Source organism: Mesoplodon mirus (genome assembly GCF_964341445.2).
Source record: "Mesoplodon mirus genome assembly, chromosome: 16".
NCBI classification, from domain to species: Eukaryota; Metazoa; Chordata; class Mammalia; order Artiodactyla; family Ziphiidae; genus Mesoplodon; species Mesoplodon mirus.
Window position 1 is genome coordinate 66,138,962 of NC_138992.1, and position 14,702 is coordinate 66,153,663.

At 40.3% G+C, this 14,702-nt stretch overlaps 1 protein-coding gene across 7 annotated transcripts in view; it reads right to left on the minus strand.

The window, feature by feature from the left end:
* Positions 1-14,702, minus strand: part of CSPP1 (centrosome and spindle pole associated protein 1) — a 115,790-nt gene that overhangs the window by 13,324 nt on the left and 87,764 nt on the right. For all 7 annotated transcript variants that reach the window (XR_014291568.1, XM_082600899.1, XM_082600902.1 and 4 more), the window contains 5 exons: positions 13,288-13,354; positions 12,592-12,709; positions 8,214-8,353; positions 4,591-4,731; positions 2,426-2,472 (listed from right to left, as the gene is read on the minus strand). Coding sequence is in view for 6 of the 7 variants with exons in the window: in XM_082600899.1 (XP_082457025.1) it covers positions 2,426-2,472; positions 4,591-4,731; positions 8,214-8,353; positions 12,592-12,709; positions 13,288-13,354 (513 nt within the window). In the remaining variant the exon portion in view is untranslated. The remainder of the gene's footprint in view (positions 1-2,425; positions 2,473-4,590; positions 4,732-8,213; positions 8,354-12,591; positions 12,710-13,287; positions 13,355-14,702) is intronic.

The following is a 14,702-nucleotide window of genomic DNA, read 5'->3' on the forward strand; positions in this document are numbered from 1 at the left end:
TAGCATTGGTTATCAGAAAGTTCTTCTCTTTCACTGAGTTCTCCCATGTACTAAATTCTTTTACATTTAACACCCACTGACCCTACGTCCGCTTTCTAGCATGACGGTAATGGTAATAATAGCATCTAGTACTCACCAGCTGTTCTTAGCACTGCATACACACTGCCCAGCTTCTCTTCTGCATCACAGTCCTCCACACACAGGGGAGAGTGATCAAAGCCCACCTCGGCCCTAGCTTCTCCCTGACACTCTTCCCCAGTTCCACTTTGCGTTTTCCATATAATCCAGTTTCTAGGGAGGTGAACCCCAAATTTTTTAGCTTTTTTTGTAACAGCCATGTTAAACTGTTGGCTTATGCTCAGTTTCTACTCAACAAAATATGGTGTTATTAATCCAGGATTTTGATCAAAATCTCAGAAGTTAAATTTCAGTATCTTTTCACTGAGAAATATGGCTGCCACATACAGAGAAACCTACAGGGTATTCAGAAAAGGTGTCCATACATCTCAAGCAATGTGGTACAGGGACAGGGAGGGGCTCCGGAGTCCAGCCTGCATTCAGACATGGGCTTTTCTGCTCACTGGCTGTGTGGCCATGGCTAGCAGTTTCCTCTTATGTAAAATGGGGATAAGCATACCTTGTTGTAAACTTCAGAGCAAATAAATGTCAAGTACAGAGTTGCTACTGCAACGTTGCTATCACCATTATCCCTTCAAAACCAAGCACCAACAGCTACCAACTGGTAACGCTGGGCAACCAACAGCCAGCTGAGTCTTACTTTTATAATCTGAAAATGGGGATAATACTACCTGTATCATTAGTGTGGAGGAAGATTAAATTTATTTTCAACCTCAGTCTTTCCTCAAGCTCTCTCTCTTATCCATCTACTCACCAGCTCCAACTATTTGTCTAGCAGGCATCTCAAACTTACCATGACTATAACTAAGTTCCTCACCTTCTCCCTCACCCTGAAACCCGTTTTTCCTGCTTCTTCATCTCGGTAAATAGCAACTCCAACCAAAGACCTTGAAGTCCACCTTTGACTCCTCTCGTACCCCACATCCAATATGTCAAAAATCCTATCTCCTTTCAAAGTACATCCAACCACTTCTGACTTCCACTGCTCCCACTCCAGGCCAAAGCACCTTATCTCTTAATTAGATTATAGCAGTAGCCTCCTGTCCCCCTCAGTCTATTCTCAGTGAATGGCAGGCAGTTGTTAAAACATGGAACCAATCATGTCTGCTCAAAACTCTGGAAGCCTCTCATCACATTCACAGCATAGAAGGCAACACCCTAAGGCCCCCTGAGGCTCTGCTGCTCATCGCTCTCCGCCTCTTTTGCTCCCACCCACCCCTGCTCCTGGAGGTCCAGGCTCCCCGGGACTCCCGCTCTCCTAGTACACATGAGGCTCACTCCTGCCCGGGGCCTCTGCCTGGGAGGTTCTTCCTCCAGATGTGTCCCCCGACATTTCACACGACACCTCCCTGATGTCCTTTTTCAAATGTTACCCCTCACAGTGAGGCCCTACCCGCTCACTGTCCTTCAGACTGTAAACCCTTCCTTCTGGTCCTCCCAGTGCCCCCTTCCCAGCTATCCAGAGCCCCACGACTCAACACACTAAATATTTTGTCAGTATACTGTCTCTCCTTCTTTCTAGAAAGTAAGCCCTCAGAGGACAAAGGTTTTTGTTCCCTTTTGTTCACTCCTGTGCCCACACACACCTAGAACATTAGCCGGTCCACAGGAAGTATTTAACAAATGTTTGTGGAATGAACACTGGCTCATCCCATTCCTTCTGTTCAGTCTTTGCTTGATAGTCACTTCCTCAGGATAAGAGTTATGCCCTTACCTTGCTTCTCTTCTTGATAGGTCTCACCACTACATGTGTTATAGACTCTTACTTCCACTACTGCTGGTAACTGACCTCACTCATTATGGCACAGGCCCTATAAGGGCTTTTAATATATTATCTCATTTAATCCTCAAAACAGCCTCTGAGCTATTTTTTATTTAGTTAATAAACATTTATATAGAAATTACTACATACTAGGCCTGTCCCTAAGTGCCTGCAGATATTAATTGATTTTAAGCTTACAGCCACCCTCAAACACTATCATCCCACTTTACAGATTAGGAAACTGAGGCAAAGAAAGATTAAATACCTTGCCTGAAGTCACACAGCTAAAAACAGACTAACTTGAACAGCCTAGCCCTAGAGTCTTGTTCTTACTCATTACAATATGCTTTCTCTACATATTACACTAATATCTCTTTAGCTACCCACTACACTGATGGGACAAGTTTTAAATTCTTTCTTAACTCAGTATTCCTGAAGAATTCAAAATTGGAATACTCACTTAACCATACTCCTAAAAATTTCTATCACCCAAAAACTAGCTTGAAAAATTATAACTTTTCTTACCATTCTGTGGTCTCGTTCTTTAGTGCTTGGGACAGCATCCAAGTCAACTGTAGCCAATGGAGAGCAAAAACAAATTAAAAGGTTAGAAAATACTTTAAAAATAAAAATAAATTTTAGAATAGCTTTTGTAGGGCTTCCCTAGTGGCACAGTGGTTGAGAATCCGCCTGCCGATGCAGGGGACACAGGTTCGTGCCCCAGTCCGGGAAGATCCCACATGCCGCGGAGCGGCTGGGCCCGTGAGCCATGGCTGCTGAGCCTGCGCGTCCGGAGCCTGTGCCCCGCAACGGGAGAGGCCACAACAGTGAGAGGCCCGCGTACCGCAAAAAAAAAAGAAAAAAAAGAATAGCTTTTGTAATTAACTCTTTACTGGAGATTACTTTTCAATGATCACATTTCAGAATTTTTTAAGATACTACTTGTTTATTAATAAATATAACCCAGCGTCTAATCCATTCTAGTTGGATAAAATTCTCCCATTCACAGGTAATAAATATAAAAAGTAAAATCATTGTGAATTTAAAACTGATGCCTAAAGAAAAATAACCATCTCCCCTCATATTTCTACAATCTGTGCAGAAAATTGTTGAGAAGAGTTAAACAACTCCCTCACGTGGAATTGAAGGAAACTGAATTCAATTCCAGGCACCTGGTTCCAGGGCAGAGATTTTGGATCAGGTATCCCAAAGGCCCCTCTGATATGACCAGGGTTCCTATGTGTTCCTCTCAATAGTGCACTTTATCCTTTTAGCTACTGCCTTTGGGAATAAATAGGCTGCCAACGATAGCCTGTATTCCTTGTTAAAATATTTTGATTGTTTTTGATTGTTTTATATAGTTAAACCATATTCTTATGAATTAAGTCATCACAGTGCTTGGTAGAAGTTGTGGGGTAGTTGCTGTAGGGGACGGATACCCTCAGTCCCAAAATGGACCTATTTCCACATGGGGACTACTTCTGGGCTAATCAGCGCAAGTTGCCAAGATCACACCAGATCAGATCATCAGTTGGGTCTCCTAACGAAAAATGCCACCAAAATGGGTGTAAAGGTTGAAGACTGTACTTGCTTCTCTCTTCTCTCCTGATGATATGCCTACCGTTTATCACAGACTTTGGGTTACTCTGCTGTCAGAGGGTGATCAGTGAGACCACTGTTAAAAATTCTATGCAAGATGGAGGGAAGACTTTCCCTGTCAGTCTTTACTGAAGCCTTGACCTGTGATCAGGGCCTAAAGTGGTACATCACTTACTCCTGTGATACTCTCATGTAGTCAAAAATAGGTTCTTCAGATTCTGTAGGTCAGACAAGCCTGCTAATAAGGTAGGGTTTTGAATTTTCCTGAAAATAACTGCTAGGACCATCTCCTTATATTCTTGTTACCTAACTGCTTCATTTTTATGACTCATTTTCCACTGCACTCAGTGGCCTGAAGGCAGGCAAAGCTGGTGAGATATGTGTGAAAGTCATGCAGGACTCCCGGGTCAATAGGGCCCATTGATGTTCTCTGAGGCCACTAGCTCCATTCCACCTCTAGGTGGCTGCCCACCCCACCCCCAGTTACACACTCCCAAAGGACCCTAGGTATCTCCTTTGCAACATTCATCACACTCACACTTTTTAAGCATCTAAATTCTCCAACAGAGTATAAGCTCCTTGAGAGCAGTGGCACATTTCATTCATCACCATATACCCTGGATATGGGTCACTACCCAGGCTCATAGTAGGCACTCAGTAAGTATCTGTTGATTGGCTAATTACAAAGAAATATACTCATAGCCCAGTCTGAAGCTTTAAAGATTTTATGCTATATCAAAACTCACAGACACACACAGTAGAGAAATGTCCCATAGGACACCGATGTGTTTGCCCAGCATTCCTTCCCCTGGTACAGATGTCACCTGGCCTAGTCAAGGTACTCAATCCTCCTGGCTATCATGAGTGGCTGGGCCTCTCCTGTGCACAAATAACATACCCCAGTCAAGCCAATCACAGCCCTCTCTGGGACTTATTCTTCTCAGGGACTACAGGCCAAAAGGGGAATGTGAGTGTGCAGCTGCCCGTGGAGGGAGCCTGCCTCGGATTGAAATCAACACCAGAGGCTGAGAATGAAAGCCAACACAAACAACCCACTGAAACTACGTGAAATAGCAATGATTATTCCTTACCTTCAGCACCTTCCTGCATTTTTATTCTATTCAGTCTCTTCTGCTGCTCTCTTAGCAAGGCTTGCTGCTGAATCTCTAAGGTATGATAATCCCTTGGAGGGTCCGGGTACATAAATTTCAAATCAACTCGTGTTTCTGAATCTGGTACAAAAATAAGTTATAAAACCAAGTTAAATCTTGTTTCCAAATGAGATTTTATAAAACTTCACTATAAATAGGAACAATATAATGAGACATCAATCAGCAAAGTCAAAGGACATCATCATAAAACTAATGAACACAAAATTAACATTCTTTAAATAAATGCCTTTTCACAAACTTATCACCATTATAAGGGAGCCCCCAGAGCGAGCGGCAGCTGACTGCCATATTCTCCATCCTGACCTTCCCACTCCCCCAAGATGCCACCCAGAGCCTGCCACTATGTGCAGGTACATCCATGCAATTATTCAGATGGTTGTAACTCAGGCAGCCACCAGACACTGAATCACAGCCGATCCCTAAAATACATTGGAAAAATGAAACCATAATGTTACTGGCCAATTAATATTTGTAAGTATCATGCCAAAAAAAAGAAAACAAGATAAATGCAGGCTGCCTGAAGCTTTAGGAGGGATGTCGTTTCTGCAGGAAATGACAGTCTAAGAATTCACCTATGCCACAAGTTCAAGAATTATCAACTGATCAGAATGAAAACGTTAAACCTTAATTTTTAAATCTTGAGAATAAAAATATAGTTCACACATTTAAAAAGTCTTGACAATATTATTCCTTTTGATCCACAGTGGAACTAATCAGAACCCTATGCCCTGCCCCTGACCCAAGTACAAAGGCCCCTCCTTGTCTCCTGCCTCTTGTTTATAGAGAAGCTGAAGTCTCCCAGGCCTCCCTGAGTCACAAAGGAGCAGGCTCAAGCAGCTAATGATCAGGACAACAGAGTCACAGACTCAGTGTCTGATGCACATTCCTGAGTTGTTTTACAGATACTGTAACTGCCACCAGAGGGAAAAAGCCGACTGCATGATGATCAGGCTGCAGCCATGACATAAACTGCTCCGCCTTGAGCAGTCGCTTGTTCTGCCCATATATGTAAATGGGCAACTACAACTGCCAGCAAAGAGATGCTACAGACCCATGCCAACAACTTCCACTCTAAGAATACAGCACCCTATGTCAGCATGAAGTTACAAAGACCTTCATGCATGATCCCACAGAAATGGAATGATGTTCTGCCAAGTGGGGATTTGTAAGCAGCTTTTGGCAGGAAAGAGCTCTCTGCAGGCCCCTTTGTCTGTCACTAACCTTAACCCAGGCACCCCCATGCTCTCTTCATCTCCAGCCTTAGCACCCACACCTTTCAAATCTTTTGATCACACGATACCTTGCCTAATGTGTTGGTTCTTTCTGTAGATCAAAGAAGTAGAAATGAAGAATAAGTAATTAACAGATGACCAGATCTCTTCCCTAGCTTCCCCTTCAGTAATCTCACAAACTGTGTGAATAAAATAGCATCTAAAGAATGATCATGGGTAGTCAACAGGCCTGTACACGGTGGGGGAGGGCGATGACTCTGACCCCATCCCAATGATTAACTGAGATGACTTCCCTCTTTCCCTTTAAAAACTTTCATGGCCCAGCAGAATCTTCAGAGATGGTTTTTGGGGGACCCTGAGTCCAGCATCTCGCCAGATTGTCAGCATTCTGATTAAAAACAACTTTCCTTTCCAGCAACTTTTGCAAGCACTGATTTTTTTTAAGCAACAAGCAGCCGGACTTGATTTGGTAACAGTAGTGGGAAATAAGCATGCTGAATATCTAAGAATTAGAAAATGATTAAGAGCAAGGTTAACAGAAGAGACTCTGGACACATGAACTTGGATTGGACTTCCCCACTTCCAGACTCATTTTCCTCTCTATAAAAACAAGAGACATCAACAACTAAGCCATATGATCAATGAGGACTACATGTGGTAACAGGGAAATAAATGAATGGCTCAATTTTACGGTTTAAACCTTTTTGTTCTCAAGACCTCTTTACCCTCTTAAAAGTTAAGGACCCCAAAGAGCTTTTATTTACTGCCCCATACACACACCATATTAGAAATTAAACCTAAGAAAATTTTAAAACATGAATACAGAAACATATTCTATTAGCTTCAGAGCAGTGAAGTCATCACATGCCATATATGCTCTGGAAAACCTGTACACACAGGAGAGAATAAAAATGAAAAGGACAAATAATGTCTTAGTTTATAATAAAAATAGTTTTGTAAAGCAATTATACTCCAGTAGAAATGTTAAAAAAAAACATAGTTTTGACCTCAAGAAGTCCCCTGAGACCTACTGGCTTAATATAAATACCTGGCATATAATAAGTAATCAATCAATGATAGAATAAAAACGTAACTATGGTATATATAATTGATGACACATGTATATCTAAGTGAAAAAAAAACAAAATAAAATAACAATTACATCTAGTTTTCATTTTACTTTCTTTGTTTTAATTAAGCTCAGAAAGACTAGTAAATACACAAAATATTGTTTATATTTAGGTGATTTGAGTAAAGTGATTTTTCCCTCTTTCTAAATTTTCAAAACTTTCTAAAATAGGTATTACTTTTAAAACTAAGAAGCAGAAGAAAAGTGTAAATTCCGATGCATGTGGTGTAGTCATAAAACCACCACCCAGCAACCCGCCTCCTCCACCCCAAGAGCCGCTCTGAGAGTGCACCTGAAGAAAACTCACAGGCAACACACATGTTGGTTCCTCTTCGTCTCCCAAGCCTCTGTTACCTTGGCGATCCTACGTCCCCAGTAAGCTTTCTCTCCTCCTCCTCAGTGGCTGCATCAAATCTTCTCCACTCCCTTCCTTCAGAAGTCCTGCATTTCCTCCTTTCTACTCAGGGAGCCTGCTCTCTCCAACGGCGTTCCCTCCCTCCCCTCTATTGTAAGCCTCTTCCTCCTGTAACAGCTTTCACATCAGCTTCCTAACAAGCTCCTCCAGCTCCAGACCCTGTGTTCCTCCCCCTCCCGGCCACCCTTCTTCCAAGGGTTCTTCTGCTCATTGCCTCTAACACTTTGCTTCCTATTTATTCAGTCCTCATTTCCAAAGCTAACTGGCTTCTGATCCCATAATTCCACCAAAAAAGATCTAGTTGAGGTCACCAGTGACCTCTGATCCACCTGACACCTTCCAATATTCATTCTACGTGGTCCCTCCTCCCCGATACACTCTCTTCCCTCAGCTTTCAGGACACCACATTCTCCTGCTCAACCTCCAGTCACTGACTCTGCCTTCTCCGCCTCTTTACTAAGCTCATCTGGCTGTCCATCCTCCACTCAATGTCAGGTGCCACTCTTCACACTATTTTACCGATCTAATCCACTCCTGAGGCTTTAAGAGCTGTATGCCCTCCAAAACAAAACCATTAGCCAAACTAAAGGTCCATCCACCAGACTGGTGAATTGAAGAACTATACAGAAGTTTCATTCACCATCACTTAAAACATATACCATAAATGAAACTTCACTTTAGAAAAAGGATACAAACGTCTTTAAAGATAATTACATATGGGTAGGACACTCTTGCTGTATCATTAAAATAGCAGCATTCTACTCACCCCTATCTTTCAGCTCATTAAAGTCATGAATATTCTGAAAAGTAGTAATGTCTAGGCCCTTAGGTGACTGTCTTCTGACTGGAGCCTGTAACCGATGTCTGGCCATGTCAAATACATCCATGGGATTCCTTTCTCTTTTCCTGTAGAAAATGACAAATTATGATAAAAGTGTCTTCTGGGAAGAAAATCTGAGTTGACATTTAAGTCCCTGTACAAGAAATTTGGCATCTTTCACCACAATATATTATAAAAATTTATTCTAGTAGCTGTTATTTCAATTCCTCATATTAAAAAAACAGGGTATTTATAAGGTCATTGTAATCTTTCAAAATGCTCAGAAGCAAAGTATCTTAGTGGAAGAACAGATGAGTTAGCTTTACCTTAAAATGTTCGTGTAGCAGAAAGATTAGTCTTTGGTCAAAGAAACCAAGATTCAAAGACCAGCTTTGCTACTTACTACAAGTTTGACTGCACCATCTGTAAGATGCAGATAATGTCTACCCTTTTAGTCTTGTTGTGGGCATGAGATTAAATGAAATTATATATTGTAAAGTACCCTGCATAGTACTTGACACGTACTAGGTCTCAATAAATGTTACCTTCCCCTCAGCCTAAAACAGAAATTATACAGAGAAATACAGCATAAATATGCTGCCCCAAATAATAGGTATTATCCACAGTCCCCCAACACTAATTTTACAGTGGGCTTTCCAGGAACTTGACACCTAATTAGTTAATTAATACTCTATTTCTGGAAGAATATTTCTTCCTCTGTTAACCTAGGAAGTTAGCAAAATAGGCAGGTAGCTTAGTAAGGGAGTTTTCTGCTAGGACTTTGGGGGAGTGATGATAATAGAGAACAGGGATGGGGGATGGTATCTCCAGCCCTGAAAATAAAGTATTTGCTGCTGTTTCCCTCAGCCCTAGGTGGGTCCCCTCTATTTTTTAAAATGTAGCTCTAAGCTAGAAGTTTGCCAGACTCCTGCCTTCATGTCTTTATTCACTAAATCTTCCCTAAGCACCTAGACGGGAAGAGTTGGGATCCCCAGAGGCAATGCCCCCTGCTCTCCTGGGGTTTCCTTTTGTGGGGAAGGTTTCACCAAATCACCTTGTCAAGGCTGACATAGACCTCTAATAGTGAACCACCTAGGGGGATAGGAACTGCAACAGGGTTTCATTAAAATGCAAAACAAATACTAAAAAGGCTTCTAGGAGGCCATTAAATTGGACTCCTGTATACCATTAATGCTAATAGTTAAGTAGGCTGTTCAGTTAGGAATTAGGTTATTAGCTCTTCTTTGCATGTGAGCTGGGGGTGCCTAGCACTATTAGGAATTCAATAATATGGTGAATTAATTAATGAATAAGAGATTCTTTTTGTGAAACTATTTATAAAACTGGAATAAAGAACCAACACTGAGATGTCTCTGATCACAATACATATCGAACACTACACCGAAGTTAAATGTATTTAACCAATTCTTGCTAAATTATGGTAATTCTAACATATATTATCTAACTTAAGTTAGCACACAGAATTTACAAAGTACTTTCAAATACATACGTTTATTTATTCTTCACTAGAATCTCATGGGGTGGAAATTATTGTGTAAGATTTGCAAGTGAGAAAACTGAAAAGCTGCCTGGCTTCTCTTTCTTACATTGGTTTGCCAAAAGAGAGCACAGTCTTCAGTTTATGAATGAAAATAAAGAAAATAAATAAGAAGTCAATGATCCATTAGATTTAATGGAATATGCATGTCTGGAATATGGAAAGCTGCCAAAGTTAAGGCATTTATAACATCTTGAAAGTAAATACAGAAAAACTATACTGACCTCTCTATTACTAAGAAGTAGTTGACCTACTATGGAAGAATTTTTTGTTGAAAATTACCACCTTGGGTTAACATTCCATTACCTAGCCAGTCTGTATCTTGAAATTTCCTCACCTTGTTTACTTAGCCAGAACATACCTAGAGAATGCCAACAAAAATCTAAGCAAAGCATAATTAATCAGGTTAACATGCTACATTAAAATCCTACCACATCCTGGATTACAGTCAGAAATATCAGTATGAATTTAACGTGTACACAAATTGATAGACACAGGAACAATTACAGATCATGTTTATGACTTTGTATATATACATATATTATCTAGCTCTGCCCACTGAGAGCTTGGTTTCTAAATACCGTTCTCCAAGAGGAACCAGGACTCCTTGGAGAAATGGCTGATTCCAGGGCAGGGGACAGGGAATATACAAGATGAGCCTGGAGCATCTTGCAGTAACAGAAAGTAAAGAAGTGCTCAAGAAACAAAAGGATGGGACATGTCAAAGAGACACAGGAGCCAACATGAAAGAGCTCCCAATGGCCAAATTTGCAACAACTTGAGCAAAAACATAAATAACATAATGTTATAATGTTATAAATAACATAATAACCCAAAGTACAAAATAAATATACATGAAACAACAGTGATATAAATAAATGGCTGAATAACTAAATAAAGAGAGGAGAAGGGACAAATCTTTCTTACAGAAGAATTCTAAATAATATATGTAGATAACCCCTCTCCAGGAGATGGAGCTTATTCCCACCACCTCTCAATTCTTGCCAGTGTGGTAAACTTAGTGATTCCAGGGCTATCAAATGGATGTCACATACCTGCCGATATGATGTGATGAGAAGGCTACCCTGTGCCATTCTTTCCAAAACCCCTTAACCCCAGCCTAATCATGAGAAAACATCAGACAAATGTAGACCGGGGGACATTCTATAGGATAGTTGGCCAATACCCCTCCAGACTGTCACAATCATGAAAAACAGGAAAGACTGAAAAACTGTCCCAGAACAGAGGAGACTAGGAGATGCGACAACTAAATGCTGTGTGGTACCCTGTACTGACTAAATCCTGGAACAGAAAAAGGACACTGATGGAAAAACTGGAGGAATCCATAAAGTCTGGAATTTAGTTTGTAGTAATGTTCCAATGTCAGCTTCTTAGTCATGACAAACATATCCTGGGAATGTAAGATGTTACCAACAGGGAGCACTAGGTGAGGGGTGTATGGAAACTCTCTACACTATGTCTGCAACTTTTCTATAACCTAAAAGTATGCCAAAATAAATGATTTATTTTTTTTAGATAAACACCCTTTAAAGAAAATGTGGTAGTTACCCACTGCATTGATTTTACAACCTACTAAAAGACTGCAACCTGCAGTTTGAAGAATATTGCTTTAGAAAATTTATGAGTCCTTTTGGCAAAAATGATCAGAAATGTTTGGTAGTCTGTTAAGTTATTTTCCTGGAAAATAAGTATTTCAGAAAACAATACACTGCTGACGGAAAATGTAAAAAATAGTTTTAAAAAGTAACTGTCTATGGTTATTCCATCTCTGAAGTTTTCCATTCCTATTATCATTTTCCTCTCAAGGACCAAGTTTCCATGCCTGACTTTTTCGAAGACCGAGAAAGGGAAAGTAAGGAGACTGTTTTTATAATTGTCTAGTCTATGTCTTCTTCTAGTCTTGTTTCTACCATCTCTTTCCTATCCTGGGCTTCCTTATCACTTAGATTAGCTTACAAAGGAACTTCTGCATCCATCTGCCTTCTGTACTTGAGTCCCAATTTAGTCAATTATCTTTCACTCAGTGATTTCTCTGTAGTGAGGCAAACTATCTTAAAGATAGAGTGTGAAGAATGGCCTGTTCCCAATACTGATTTTTCACTAATCCTATTAAAGATGCCATGGTTAGGGATAACACTTTTGGTTAGCCTTCAAGAAAGTGCTACTTCTTTCTTCTTTTTTTTCTTTCTTCCTCCTATCAACACCACCATTGTCATCACCATTGTCATAAATATATTACTGGCAGTACGGAAGGACAATTAAAATTGTTTTAAATCAATATTCATTAAATATCCCATATTTTCACAGTGAATAGATTTTACAATTGTGAAGAAATGTTTTATGAAGGCAATGTTATCTACATAAAATTGAAGAATGTGAATTAAATAGCACATTAGCTAATTAAAGAAAGAGCTGTTCTGCCAAAAAAGAAAACCTACCACATACTGCAAACACACTAAAAAAATCATACACTGTTTTGAATTAGTTATACTGAGTCCCTCCACTAGACTGTAATTATTTAGCTAGATTTCTTTTGGGGGGAGGGAAAGGCTACTTCAGTCATTACAATTTCACCAATAATCCGTTAAAAACTTTTTTCAAGCATGCAAAATTCTAACAGATGTGGCTTTATGATAAAGATAATTAATCCTGTGCCAAAACTGTAGAATTATTGGATATGTTCCGATTCCTTATCCTGACAGAAAAGAACACAAGAACAAACAAAACATGCAATTCTAAACTTGCCTTATATGAACTTCATCTTCACTGTCCATGTGCAGCAACCGCCCTTGCAGACGCCGCTCTTCACTACGAAGCTGCTTTCTCATTTCTGATAATTCCATAATTACATTTTTTTTCTCCTCTGCAAATTCACATTGATAAGTGAAAAATAAGACATGTATACGAATAAAAGGTTAAACATAACCTGACTTATAAAGCTAAAATGCTCAGTGACATTTTTATGAAAGTTATTTTTAATGCTTTATATATATAGATCATATTTATGAACATCATTAAGACCCACAAACACATTTCTGATAATACGGGAATTTCAAATGGTAAGAAAGATTCTTGGAGGGGGACAGGGGAGTGTAACTATAAAGGGGCAGCACAATGGAGTTCCTATGTGGTAATGGACAGTTCTGTATCTTGATTGTGTGGTGGCTACACAACTTATACACGATAAAAATGCATAGAACTACAAACACACAGACAAACACGCGTAACTTAGTGCATGTGAAAGCTGTGAAACCTGATGAAGGTCTGTGGAGTATGCCAATGCCTATTTCCTGGTTGTGGTATTGCACGACTGAGGGAAGCTGGGGGGAGGGTGCACAGCACCTCTCTATACTGTTTCATGATATTTTGTGAGTCTGTTTTTCAAAACAACAAGTTAAAAACAGAAATAGTCTAGATTACAGGTTTAATAGTCAACTCTACCTTCTGCACGAAGCTGATTTTTCCTGGCAGGTACCGGAGGAGACTGTGCCCTGGACATGGAACTTTCCTGTTTAACAATCACAACAAAGATACACTCAGTATGTCTTCCCTACTCAGAAGCTTTAAAAGAGGAATTATTTTGAAGTAACTATATGTAAGAGAAACCAAACTCCCCACCACTCTATCTATAAGCTTACTTACAATTATTTTTTCTTCCCACTGCAATGGGAGAGGCCTTGCCCCATCCAAAGATGATCCCTCCACCTGTACTCTGTATCTGATAAGTGACTCTCAGCTCCTCCATCAATTACTGTTTTTTGCCCACCCTCTTCCTCTCTCCAACCACCTTCCTAACAGCCTGTGCTTAAAAATCTCTCCATTTTTAAAAAAACTTACCTCACCCTTCATCACTCACTATCTATTGTCCATTCTCTTCCTTCATAGCCGTTCTTTAAAAAACAGTATGTGCAGTGCATACGGTGTTTGCTTCCTTATTCCCATTCACTCCTCACTACACAGCCTTTGCTTCTCCTACCAAGTGATCCCTCAGTGGTGCATTTGATAGGCATTTTGAGCCCTTATTTTACTTGGCCAGTAGCAACTGATATCATTGCCACTCTCCCTATTTCCTAGCTCTGCTTCTTATATGTTGGTAATTCCCTACTGTTCCATCCTCAGCCTTCTTTACTTCCCCTGAACACATCCTAGACAATCATACTAATTAGACAAGCAATAATGTTAGTAGTTTCCAAAACTATGAACCCAGTGCAGAGCGGCTTCCTTGGCCACAACCTGTATTTTCAGCTGCCTACGCTATATAACCCTCACCAGAAACCTGGCAGTTGTCACTGACTCCTACCCGTCACCCACAGTCAATAAACAGCGCTATCTGTATCTCATAAATATATCTTCAAGTTGTCACCCCTTCTTAGTTCTTAATGTCACTGCCTTCGTTTAGGTCCTCAAAGTCACATCTGGACTTCTGCAAAAGCATCTTAACTTTTCTCCATGTTTACAGTCTTGCCCAGCCTCCATAATATATCTCCACTCCACCAATGCCTGAGAGAACATTATGCAAGGCAAACATGGCCATGTCATTCTCCTATTTAAAATATTACCATGAATTCCCATACATTACCACAGACCTACCAAATCAGATCTCAGAGGGTGGGCTTGAGGAAGACATTCTAATATGTTTCTTTGTCTATTCTGGTAAAAAGCCTGTTTAATATCCACTGGCCTATGAAATAAAGTCAAACCCCTTAGCACTCCCTACAACACCCTGCATACATTCTAGCCTTCACCTCCTCTGCCATTTGGTGAGATGTCAGCAGGCCAGAACAAACCATGTATTCTCCATGCGTGCCACTTGGCTTACAGTTCCCTCCATGACTCTGCATATGCTGCAAGTCCCT